The sequence below is a fragment of the Maniola hyperantus genome, chromosome 12 (genome assembly GCF_902806685.2).
Source record: "Maniola hyperantus chromosome 12, iAphHyp1.2, whole genome shotgun sequence".
NCBI lineage: Eukaryota > Metazoa > Arthropoda > Insecta > Lepidoptera > Nymphalidae > Maniola > Maniola hyperantus.
In genome coordinates this window covers 12,905,883-12,918,508 of record NC_048547.1, presented here as the reverse complement: position 1 = coordinate 12,918,508, position 12,626 = coordinate 12,905,883, and the positions used below count along the sequence as shown (strand labels likewise).

Genomic DNA, 12,626 nt, shown 5'->3' with positions numbered 1-12,626 from the left:
ATGAAAACTTTCCTTAATTACTCGTTTTCCACGGGGATGGAATGAAATGCAGCTTAATTCAATGGCGCCATCAGGAAAGTAAAATCTAGTACAGTTTATATTAATTTTTAGGGTTCCGTACCTCAAAAGGAACAACGGAACCCTTATAGGATCACTTTGTTGTCTGTCTGTCTGTCTGTCTGTCCGTCTGTCCGTCTGTCTGTCAAGAAACCTACAGGGTACTTCCCGTTGACCTAGAATCATGAAATTTGTCAGGTAGGTAGATCTTATAGCTGACATTTGGGGAAAAATCTGAAAACCGTAAATTTAGGGTTGCATCACACAAAAAAAAAATTGTTGTTATAAACTAATAATTGGTATTTTCAATTTTCTAAGTAAGATAACTATATCAAGTGGGGTATCATATGAAAGGTCTTCATCTGTGCATTCTAAAACAGATTTTTATTTATTTTTATATATCATAGTTTTTGAATTATCCTGCAATATGTCGAAAAAATACAACTGTAGTACGGAACCCTCATTGCGCGAACCTGACTCGCCTGGCTGGTTTTTGTTTATACAGTTAAAGTACGTCAATTAATAAATTGCAGGGGTTTAACACGATACTAAGTATCTGACATTGCATAACGTGGTTTCTAATACTATTCCGAAGAAAATATAAAAAGTTAGAGTTTATTGAGTTTATTTTTTTTCTAAACAGAATAGTTTGCGCGAGAGTCACTTCCAAAGTGGTGGTAAAATATGTCCCCCCCCCCCCTGTAACTTCTAAAATAAGAGAATAATAAAACTAAAAAAAAATATATGATGTACCTACATTACCTACCATGCAAACTTTCAACGAAAATTGGTTTGAACGAGATCTAGACAGTAGTTTTAGATTTATCATGCAAAATGTCGATCAAATACGATTGTACTACGGAGCCCTCAGTGCGCAAGTCTGATTCGCACTTGGCCGGTTTTATAAAATAACGAAGGTCTAGTACGCGCTGGCTCTCTCTCTATAAGACGTTGATGGTACAAAGATCGCTTGAAAGACTAAGCTGACGAATTCAAATTGGTTTTTCTTTTAGAGTACACTTAAGGGGAGACCCGAAATGCTCATTTTAACGAAATTGAACTGGCTTTTGAACAAGGTTGGTCGTTAAGGAAAGCCGGTTGTGATAACTTTGGGATTTTTTGTGGACAAAAAATTGGAGCAATATTAATTCAAGTGCTTTTTATGTTTGAGATTGTGTCCACTTAACTGTAGGGTAATGTTTGCAAAGTAAATGTTTTGATAGGAAACCATCGATATAAATGACAAGATATGCCCAAGCGAACAAAATTTTTCACGGTTTTGGAACCAAATAAATCAGCGCTATCTCTTAGATACTAATGAACGATCCGTTTGAAATCCAGACGTCACTGATGTGGCATTGGTGCTATTAGTACCACTGAATCGGTGCCATTTTGTTTGTTCAATGGCCCTTTCCATACGAAGTAATATATAAGTCAATGTAGGAAACAGAGAAATGTAACTGGAAGGACCCAAAGATGACCCCACCCTACCTTTAAGCTTTTTTCTAATCTATATATATAAAAGGAAAAGGTGACTGACTGACTGACTGATCTATCAACGCACAGCTCAAACTGCTGGACGGATCCGGCTGAAATTTGGCAAGAAGATAGCTATTATGACGTAGACATCCGCTAAGAAAGCATTTTGGAAAATCAACCCCTAAGGGGGTAAAATATTGGTTTGAAATATGTACGTTGATAGATCAGTTAGTCAGTCAGTCAGCTTTTCTTTTTATACATTTAGATAATACAGTACAAGAGCCACTTTACGAGATAATCCAAAAGAAAAATAGTACGATACAGTAACGGAGAAATGGAGAGAATAGAATTCAATACAGATATCAGAAGCTGAGCAAATCTGAATTGTATTTATTTCAGGACTAGCTGATGCCCGCGACTTCGTCCGCGTGGAATTAGGTTTTAAAAAAAAAATCCATGGGAACTCTTTGATTTACCGGGATAAAAAGTAGCCTATGTCACTCTCCAGGTCTTTTTCTATAATCATGCAAAAATCACGTCAATCCGTTGCACCATTGCGACGTGATTGAAGGACAAACCAACAAACCAACGAACCAATAAACCAACAAACCAATATACCAACAAACTAACAAACAAACACACTTTCGCATTAATAATAAGAATACTGATATACAAAATACGAGAAAGCTACTTTCTAAGGAATTGAAAAGTAGAACAGATTCTCAATTGCGATATTATTATAAATATACTTTCAGGTGGGAAAGTTCCAGTTTTTTCCCACTATTGAAATAGAGTAGGGCACAGAAAAGGCTTGGGCACATAAGACGCGCGACGACATCGTGGTGGGATCACAATGTGACTTTTTTATAGGATTCCATACCTTTTTTAGGAAAAAAAAACCCTTGTAAAGGTCTGTCTTGTAAAACCCTTTTTCTCAGGGACGCGTGGTGGGTCAATAGTTTATTATCAAATACTTGAATTTAAGGGTTGATGCTGTAAAAAAACAAGCCTCTAAGTCAACGCAAACAATAAATACGGCAATTTATACCACACTAGATGATGCCCGCAACTACCTCCGCGTGGATTTAGGATACAACTTTCTAAACTTCTCGTGGGAACTCTGGCATAAAAAGTAGCCTATGTTCTTCCCCGGGTTGCAAAATACCTCTGTACCAAATTTCGTCAAAATCGGTTGAACGGTTGAGCCGTGAAAAGCTAGCAGATAGACAGACAGAGAGACAGACACACTTTCGCATTTATAATATTACTAATATTCACGGAACATTTCTGTTCCGTGAGTATGGGTTTTTTGACATTCGCAAATCCGTTGACGTAAATTCTTAGCGAGGTTTTACAGCAAAAGCAAAAGAAAAAAATCTAAAAATAAGTAGTTAATTTGTATTTTATACCTATAATATTATATACTTTTTGCTTATGCTTCCAAAATGCAAATAGATACCTAATTCTTTCTTATTTCTAAAATTAAATTGTTGGATCTAAAAGCCGCGATAAAGTGTTGTCGCACTGATTGTTCTGCGCCTGTTGTGAGGCCGTGGGCTGCTGCTATGTCGTGGTTGCCGTTGCTGCTATGCTCTTTGTGTGTCGAAGCCTTAAAATGCACTGGATCGATGCAGCGTCCAAAGTAGAGCGTCGCGTGTCCAATGCGGTGTTATACGTTATGGAATACGGCAATTATTGTGAAAAATGTATATATAAAATACCTATTATATATATATAAAAATATGTTTATATAAAATATCTATTAGTATTTTAATGTTGTTACCAAAATATATTAAAAAAAAACACATAAAACATTTATTTGTCCAGATAATAAAGTGTGCAATAATTATTACGGCCAAAAATGGACCCAAATTAATAACCAATCCAGTTATTGCTGCCTAGAAAACTTGATGTTGAAACTTGTTGACGAAACTTATTGCAGAAACTTGTTGCAGCAACTTGTTGACGAAACTTGTTGCCGAAACTTTTGCCGCAGTGTGGTAGTACTGTACTTACCCTTATCGACATGTTGGAAGCACTCTGATTGTCGCAGTAGGAACACTTGTACTTCTCGTAGCCATGCTTCGCTCTGTTGTTGTTCTGCAGACGACACTTGCTGCTGAAACTTACTGACGAAGCTTGTTGTTGAAACTTGTTGACAAAACTTGTTGCCGAAATTTGCTGTTGTAACTTGTTGACGAAACTAGTTGTTAAAACTTGTTGTCGAAACTTGTTACCGAAACGTGTTGTTGAAACTTGTTGAAAAACTTGTTGCTGAAACTTGTTAATTGCCGAAATTTATTGCCGAATCTTGTTGTTGAAACTTGTTGACGCAACTTATTGCCAAAATTTGTTGTTGAAACTTGTAGACGAAACTTGTTGTTAAAACTTGTTGCCGAAACTTGTTGTAGAAACTTATTGCAGAAACTTGTTGGGGAAACTTGTTGAAACAATGTTGCTAAGCACAAATCGTTTTATTGTTAGAGCTTGGAAATTATGACAAACACAAAATGATTGTATTAACAAAATAAATTCAACGGAAATTCCACGAAATGAAGCCATTGACTGTTGCTACACACAAATGCACTTACAATATTGTCGTTAAACTCTATAGTAAATTTTTTTTTAAGTACATTTGTCCATTATAGCAACAATGTATAGAAAAAAAGTACAATGGTGGCCAATAGGCCACTAATAAATAATACTAATGTAGGTGTACTTATTATAATTAAGGATAGGGGTAGTAACTTAAAATGAGTCAATAAGGGTAGTTACTTCAACTATTGTAATACTACAGGCATGGTAAACTTTTTAAAGACAATGCCCGTGGGGTGATTACGTAAAACGGTGCAGTAGCGACAGCAACGCGATAGCAGTAGCAATGCGACAGTTTATTTGCTGTCTCTCTTCTTCTTCTTGTTTTACTTTGTGGCTATTGCTATCTCTCTCTAGCCGGACGTTGGACAGCAATGATCGCGAGATTTACGCCTGTCGCAAGCCTGTCGCGAGATACGCAACCACCACACTGATATATACTCATTTATTTTCCGATATGACTTCTTCTTCTTTGTCCTCGCCGTATCCCGTTACACGAGGTCGGGTTTCCTTATCATGCGGAGCCATTTCCCTTCCATGATAAGTATAGTGAGTTGGCTTCTGTTTTACACCGGTTGCCACTTGACGCCAAGGGTGTAATCCACCTTCAAGGGTGCACCAGGGTGTAATATTGGGCACCGCCGTTGGCCCGCTAGGGGCGTAGGTACTTTGAAAAAGAGCAACCATCGAATTTCTTGGTGATTGTTTTCGATAGGAAAGGCATTCGGTACCAATTGTAAATTTACTTGACAAGTCGAAAGAACTTGTATTGTTAAAGTTTGTTTCAATAAAAAACTTATTTGGTCTATTGATTTGTTCTGTTTGATCTATGATATTATTACTAACTATCTCAGAACAAGGACTATTAACTATTGATATAAAACAAAAGACTTAAGTAGAGAATTTAATTGCCAGTTCAGTTGGACAATTAAAGCACCATTTAGAAATCCATCTCAAGTCCACTTTTTTATAGCGTCAAGCAATATATTATTCTATTTTTAATTTTACTGTTTGGTTGTCTCTAATTCTAGCGGCTGGCATCAACGAAACTTGCTCATTCAATGAACAATGCGATGAGATGATACGGATGACTGAATGCAGGAACGAGCGCTGCGTATGTCTCTACGAGATGGTCGCTGAACTGAGCGTTGATGGAGTGTTTGTTTGTAACCGTGAGTATTACTTCCTCAATGATACTTACTCATTCAATGAATAATTCAATGAAATGGTACGGATGACTGAATGCAGGCACGAGCGCTGCCTCTGTTTCTACGAGATGGTTGCTGAACTGAGCGTTGATGGAGTGTTTGTTTGTAACCGTGAGTACTTCCTCAATGATACTTGCTCATTCAATGAACAATTCAATGAGATGGTATGGATTTACTAAACACAGGAACGAGTGCTGCGTCTGTTTCTACAAGATGGTCGCTGAAATGAGCGTTGATGGAGTATTTGTTTGTAACCGTGAGTACTTCCTCAATGATACTTGCTCATTCAATGAACAATTCAATGAGATGGTATGGATTTACTAAACACAGGAACGAGTGCTGCGTCTGTTTCTACAAGATGGTCGCTGAAATGAGCGTTGATGGAGTGTTTGTTTGTAACCGTGAGTACTTCCTCAATGATACTTGCTCATTCAATGAACAATTCAATGAGATGGTATGGATTTACTAAACACAGGAACGTGCGCTGCGTCTGTCTCTACGAGATGGTTGCTGAACTGAGCGTTGATGGGGTGTTTGTTTGTTACCGTGAGTACTTCCTCAATGATACTTGCTCATTCAATGAACAATTCAATGAGATGGTATAGATTTACTGAATACAGGAACGAGTGCTGCGTCTATCTCTACGACATGTTCGCTGTGCTGAGCGTTGATGGAGCGTTCGTTTGTAACCGTGAGTACATCCTCAATGATACTTGCTCATTCAATGAACAATTCAATGAGATGGTATGGATTTACTAAACACAGGAACGAGTGCTGCGTCTGTTTCTACAAGATGGTCGCTGAAATGAGCGTTGATGGAGTATTTGTTTGTAACCGTGAGTACTTCCTCAATGATACTTGCTCATTCAATTAATAATGTGACGAGATGACAAAGATTCAATCTTGTTATATCCTTAACCTCCTTGTTCTATTGTTATTCCGATTCCTATAAAAATGTTCTAACTGAACCAAATTGACCCTAAGACAGTCATTTCGAATTTCTGTTCTCCTAATTTGTTGAACACAAATTTTATTGAGTCTGATATACCTAGACTGTGTGAACTTTAAATTTTGAAATGAATGTTAAAACTTGACTTAGTTTAAATTATGGTATTTCCAGCGGTGAAGCAGATAGACGAACCGATAAGAACTCTGGACCCGGCTATGATTGGTGTGTTGGTCGGGATGGCTCTGATGTTTGTCATTATTTGCGTCGTGCTACGTTTGTTCAGCAGGTAAGCATGAAAGTATTGAATTAAAATGTATGATTTTGGGTACCCAAATAGATAAGTTAACTTGAAAATATGTATACTAATATCACACGAACAAGATTGGCAAAATATTGGTAGTCTTATAAATAAAATAAAATGAATTCTAGATCCAGTGGCTTAAATTTAATCAAAAATATATAACGACTAAATTATGCTTGCGACTTGGTCTATGTGGACTACAAAAATTTCTTACCCGCATTTAACTTCTTACGGATGGAATTTCGAAAAATCCTTTCTTAGTGGATACCTAGTCTGTACAAAAATCACACCCTCCAAATTTCAGTTTCAGTGCGTTGATATATAAGTCAGTCAGTCAGTCAGGACTTTGAATTTTATATATACAGATTGTTATCTTACACTTCAGGGCCAGATGGAGGGAGAACCGCACTATTTTCAACACGCCAAATCCACGCCTCATGAACGTATCGCTACTCAGAGATTCAAAGCTTCTGCACTCACAGGTACATAATGCTTTTAAACTGATTTAAAATTCCAGTAAAAAAATTCCATAAAGAATGAAAACCGTAGCAAGTTTTATTCTACTACCACTGATATTTATGTGTCTGTCTTGTTTCTTAGTTGAGGTGAGTTAGTAATCATTGAATTAAGAGATGCTTGCTTTATAATTTACAACTTTCGAAGCAACAATGTTTCAACCATTCTATTTATTTTATCGTTCGTTGCGACATTAACATGTTTCTTGACTCTTAATTGAAATTCATCGTTGATTTACCACTTCTTTTTTATCTTTATCCTCAATTTTTTTCTTATCTATTTCACTGGCATAAATAGTACTTTTAATTTTCATCATTTTCATGACGTGCTATCCTTAAAATGTTGGCGCTCATTTCAACGAACGCCAATATTGACCGGACTATAGTATAATATATATCCTGTAATTTGAAATAAGCTTTAATGTTGTTTAAATACCAAATTTCAGGACCGTCGTGGTTCACGTGTAAGCATGCGTCCACCATCAAGGCAGGCGAGTCAACAAGAGCTCAGACCTCACTCTCCAAGTCCTGGTATTAGTTGAATAATAAATCTTCTTATCTTCTACTCTTATCTTCTTGACTCTTACATTCTCTTCGTTTCTCATTTTGAATTTTCGTTTATTCTCTTTCTAAGTGTTGCTCATGAAAACTTTATTTTTTTAAATTGTATTTATTAATTAAATTAAACCGTTTGTATTGGCTTCACGTTATTATTGCCTTCATTGCTGTGCTTTAATTGTCTATTTAATATTATGAATATCTTATTTGAACTTTGATTCGTTATTTGAAAAGATTATTCAATATTTATCACGAAGAAAAAATGAAGTAAACTTAAGTTTTATAAATACTTGCTAAATTAATGTAATTTTAGGGTAGATATCTAATTTTTTTAAGATTCAGTGTGATCAATATACTTATCTTAACTTTTCTGTAAAATATCTTTTTCTTCTATATTTTCCTGATTTCGCATTTCTCACCACCTATATTTTATGTTTGCTATATTTTGGTAATATATCACAATATGACTCATACATATTTCATCTATCGACAGCACGACCCCACCAAAGCCATCAGATACACCGAAAACCTTCAGGTTACTTGGATTATATTTTATTTTTGCTTCGTTTGCGATTTAAAATACAGTTCTATATGCATGTAACTTTAATATATTATTATGCAATAATATGCTATAAAACTAATATAACATAACGGTCTTGATAAGAATGCTATAATTTTTCTTGCTCAATCTTATTTTTTAGTTCAAAGTCAACATCTGACTGCCCAAAGAAAATGATGAAAATCTTAATTTACAACTTTCGCAAGGTTTGCTTTTACTTCTTTTTAAACAACAACAGATCCAAAGATAAGTAGTTATTGAAAAAGCATGATCAATTTAAGATAACTATTACTAAAAGTGACTATCTAGCTTACATATGGTACAAAAAATATACAAGTTTTTGGTAACAAAATCCATGAACCTAACTTCAGACACATGTAAATACGTATGGTTTTGAATTTACACATTATAGTTATTATAATTAGAATTTGCAAGATTAATTAGCTGGAATAACTTAAGAGATGACAAATCAGTAGATAGTTTTAACTTGCTCATAAAAAGTTTGTTTTGAGATTTTTAGTAGGAAACTCATGATATTATATTCATACTGACATTATGAAGCATGATAAATTCTAGTCATTAATAAAAAGTTTTTGGGCTGAGCATGTCTTTGAATTGCGAATCTTATTTTTGGTAGTTATTAAATTGTTTTTCTGCTTTAGGCTCAAGACGTGGATCGAGAGCTAGTAGCGGACATTCAGCCACTTCCTTAAGATCTGCCACAATGAGATCTCCTACCACTCAAGGACCAACATCAGTAACTGTTGAAATACGTGCACCTGATGCTTAGGCGTTAGGAAACACAGAAGTGACAAATTCGTCAACTAAAATAAATATATAGGTATCGAAAACAAAGAGAAAAATGCTTTGGGTAAAATTAAAGATTATAATAATTTAAGGAAAAGATACAATGTAAAAATCTTTTTTAAAACAAGAATGTGACTGGAAAATCCACGCATTGTTTTGAAAGTTGAAATAACATTCAGTCCAAATGCTTACAATGTTTGTGATAAACTTCGACATTATATTATTTAGCTTATATTTAAAAAAAAACAAATAATAAAGACTTTTTGCCATTTGTAGCAATAAATTGGAGCACTATTGTATGTGTAACTTTAGTCACATAAAAAGTGCCTCTTAATAAAATGCGTGAAGTTTGTCAGTCATAAATTAATATATAAGCGAGTAAAATAAAATAAAATAATATATTAAACACATAGATTTATAATAACAGTTTATCTACAAATAGTCTTATTACTCTCGATTCAAAAAATAGACACAATTTATATTATAAGTATAAAGCACTTAAAAATTCAACGATATTCATAGATATATAAATTAGATAATAAAATAATATAATGAGTGGAGAATTTTAGCTTTTTGGCGGTGAATAATGCTTTCCGGCATTTTGGTAGCTATGGATAGTTAAAGTCTAGTATTAAATTAAGTTACAGTGCATTAATTAAATGATCTTCTTTTTCCGATATTCTTGTAAGAGTGCTAGATTTGTGATTCCCTGCCTTAGATGTATAATTAGGTCACAGTTCTAAGTAAGCAAAACAAATTAGATCTAAAACTTATTTACGGGGACCACCTCCTTAGACGGGAGTGTTCTGAGATTTGATTTAGGATGGATGTAATAAGTTGTAGAAGGAATGCTTCGATGCCGCTTAGAGTAAATTTAAGACTTTCGAATTTTAGCTTTAATCTGGATGAAGAGATGCTTTTCGTAAACCATTTCTATGAGAGAGAGTTGTGAATCGATTTTAAGAAATTGGCCGTTTTGTTTTCTCCTTTTAGTGTTTTCTTACTAATGTAACGAGATGTGTAAAGTCGGGGAAATTTACACATATTAGAACTAAGGCTTGCACTGCGGAAGCTTAGACCAATGAACTTCGCAGAAGCGCACAAGCGTTTGTCGTAACCTAATTAGAAGATCTACTTCGGAATAACTTGTAATCTATCATTAAAAGCATCCTAGATAAAAGATCATCATCATCAAGTACGGGTCGAACAGCAATTAGGGGAAGAATTGATGTATGATCCGTACAATTAAAAACCACTGTCACTTTCGGATAATGCAAGTCGTAAATACGAAGAAGTAAGCTATTTGTATTTTTTAAATGAATAACTATGCTCACAATCTGATATTATATATTTCGAACACTGTGCTAGTTTATATATCTATTAAAAATGCTGTAATTTACTTATATGAACTTTTATTATAACTTATACTTCTGAGTAGTGTTTTATTTCACCCTGCTTTTATTTTAGAGTAGTCATTCGAATTTATTATTATGAAAAGGAAGCCGCAAATGTTTATCTTCTATGAGTACTTCAATTGAAATCGATTTGTCTCCAAGGCATTAATGAATTAATGTATAGTGCATTTAATATTAACTGGCGTGTTTCCACTTGAGACCGTCATTAGCAATAACAATAGGATTAAGTCGTGGCGGGTGAATTCAAAAAGATTGATGAATTCAAAAATTCACACCTGCACCGAACCCATAGATAACACAGACCGGACCATAGATAACGGAGACGCGCGGGTGTGCGAGACATCCCCCGCCTCATACCCATACCCCGATTGCCATCTCAACATGTTGCGCAATATACATCCACACTTCCAAAGTCATGAACATAAAAAAATACAAAACACAAGTTTTTTGATGATATCTTACTTAACATACCTTTAATTACCTACATAATATGAAAGATAGGAGTTTTGGGTGTTTGTTACTTCTTTAAGCCAAAATGACTGAACTTATTTATCTTCGGATTTGCTTCATACCTAACCTGAATTAACACAAAGGCTACTTTTATATCAGAAAATCAAAGAACTCCCAATGGAATTTTAAAATCAAAATGCATATAGACAAAGTTGCGGGTATCATCTAGTTAATTATAAGTTTATTATAAATCATAATATGCGGGTAGATATAAAACATCATATTTGCGCAACTAATGCCATCTGTCAGATAAGCGCTGTGCCACTAAACTGTTCGTTAGATGTCACTAAACAGCGACATCTAACGAACGGGTTCTTTGTAAATTGTGTTGCTGTAAAGTTGAGTCACAAATACGTCGTAATTTTCGGCTTTTACCAAAGATGGCGCTTAATCATTCAAAAAAATCAAATAAAGGTAAGTTGTTAAAAAATCTGACCAGACAGGTCAAACAAGATCTGGTTTACTTGAACAAATTCTATATCTCCGTCCTATTTGCATTTAACTTCATCGATATAAATGAATATTCTTATTATTATACAAAAAGTCTGTATAAGAAAAGAGATAATTTGGTACACTTGTTAATAAATTATCTCTGATAAACCAAAGACCACAAAATCGCGTGTAGAATTTTTTTTCAGCATTTCGTCCACGCCATTCCCACGCAGATCTTCAAATCAAATCAAATCAAAAGAGATAATTTGTTACACTTGTTAATAAACTATCTCTGATAAACCAAAGACCACAAAATCGCGTGTAGAATTTTTTTTCAGCATTTCGTCCACGCCATTCACACGCAGATCTTCAAATCAAATCAAATCAAATCAAATCATATCTTCTTTATTTCAGATCTTGTCCTCAATATTTCAACACAAGCTGATTCTAGCAACTTTGCCCGGGTGGATTTAGGTTCTATTATGATCTTGTCGGAATTTCTCAGCACCCGTCCTTAGTTCGGTTCTACATAATATTATATTAAGTATAGATCCTATAATATGAATAATTTCAAGTTTCTAGAACAACAGGCTGTGCGTTATCTGTAAGTCAAAGAACTGGAATAGCCTAGTGGTTTGAAGACGTTGATTATACGTGTTTATAACACTTCGGAGTAATGTGCGTTTTAAATTTAAGCAATTGAATATCACTTGGAAAATATCGTGAGGGAACATCCCAGAAGACATATTGGAGATATCTCTCAACGAGTTAAAGTTAGACTTATTGTACCTCTACAATGCAAAAGGATTATTAATTTAATGATAAGAAAGCTTTGGAATGAGTTGCTTTACAGCTTTGATAGTTTCAGTAGGTATGTAATAAGTTTAAGTGATTTGTGAAGTGGTGCATATTGAAAAGAATATCCGACTGAGTTTGTTGTGGGAATTATTTTTATAATGCAAAACACTTACACTATTTCTTGCATTTACTTTTCAATTTTTTTGTTAATATATCGAAAAAATTTCGCTCGCTTCGCTCGCGCTTTTTGCGCGTCTTCCGAAAAAATCTGAAACTGGTATTTTTTATGCTGGTAACCCGTAAATTAAGAAGTGGCAGGTTGCACTTCTTAATTTTAAGGGATTAGGTAGAACTAACGGTTACATACCACGATTAATTTGGTGTTTTTATTTGTCGATATTTCAACCTAATTGCACGGGTCGTGGTCACGACGCCAAAGTAAT

The 12,626-nt window shown here is 34.7% G+C and overlaps 1 protein-coding gene across 4 annotated transcripts in view; it reads left to right on the top strand.

The window, feature by feature from the left end:
- jus (julius seizure) overlaps positions 1–10,462 on the top strand; it is a 52,511-nt gene extending 42,049 nt beyond the window's left edge. The window contains exons 4-10 of one of the 4 annotated variants that reach the window (XM_034973729.2): positions 5,163–5,303; positions 6,460–6,574; positions 6,975–7,071; positions 7,551–7,635; positions 8,156–8,197; positions 8,364–8,427; positions 8,884–9,021. In XM_034973729.2, coding sequence (XP_034829620.1) covers positions 5,163–5,303; positions 6,460–6,574; positions 6,975–7,071; positions 7,551–7,635; positions 8,156–8,197; positions 8,364–8,398 — 515 coding nt within the window. In that variant the 3' untranslated portion in view covers positions 8,399–8,427; positions 8,884–9,021. Of the gene's footprint in view, positions 1–5,162; positions 5,304–6,459; positions 6,575–6,974; positions 7,072–7,550; positions 7,636–8,155; positions 8,198–8,363; positions 8,428–8,883 lie in introns of all 4 variants that reach the window. The other 3 variants (XM_034973727.2, XM_034973730.2, XM_034973728.2) reach the window with 3 other exon arrangements.
- Positions 10,463–12,626: the final 2,164 nt, after the last annotated feature.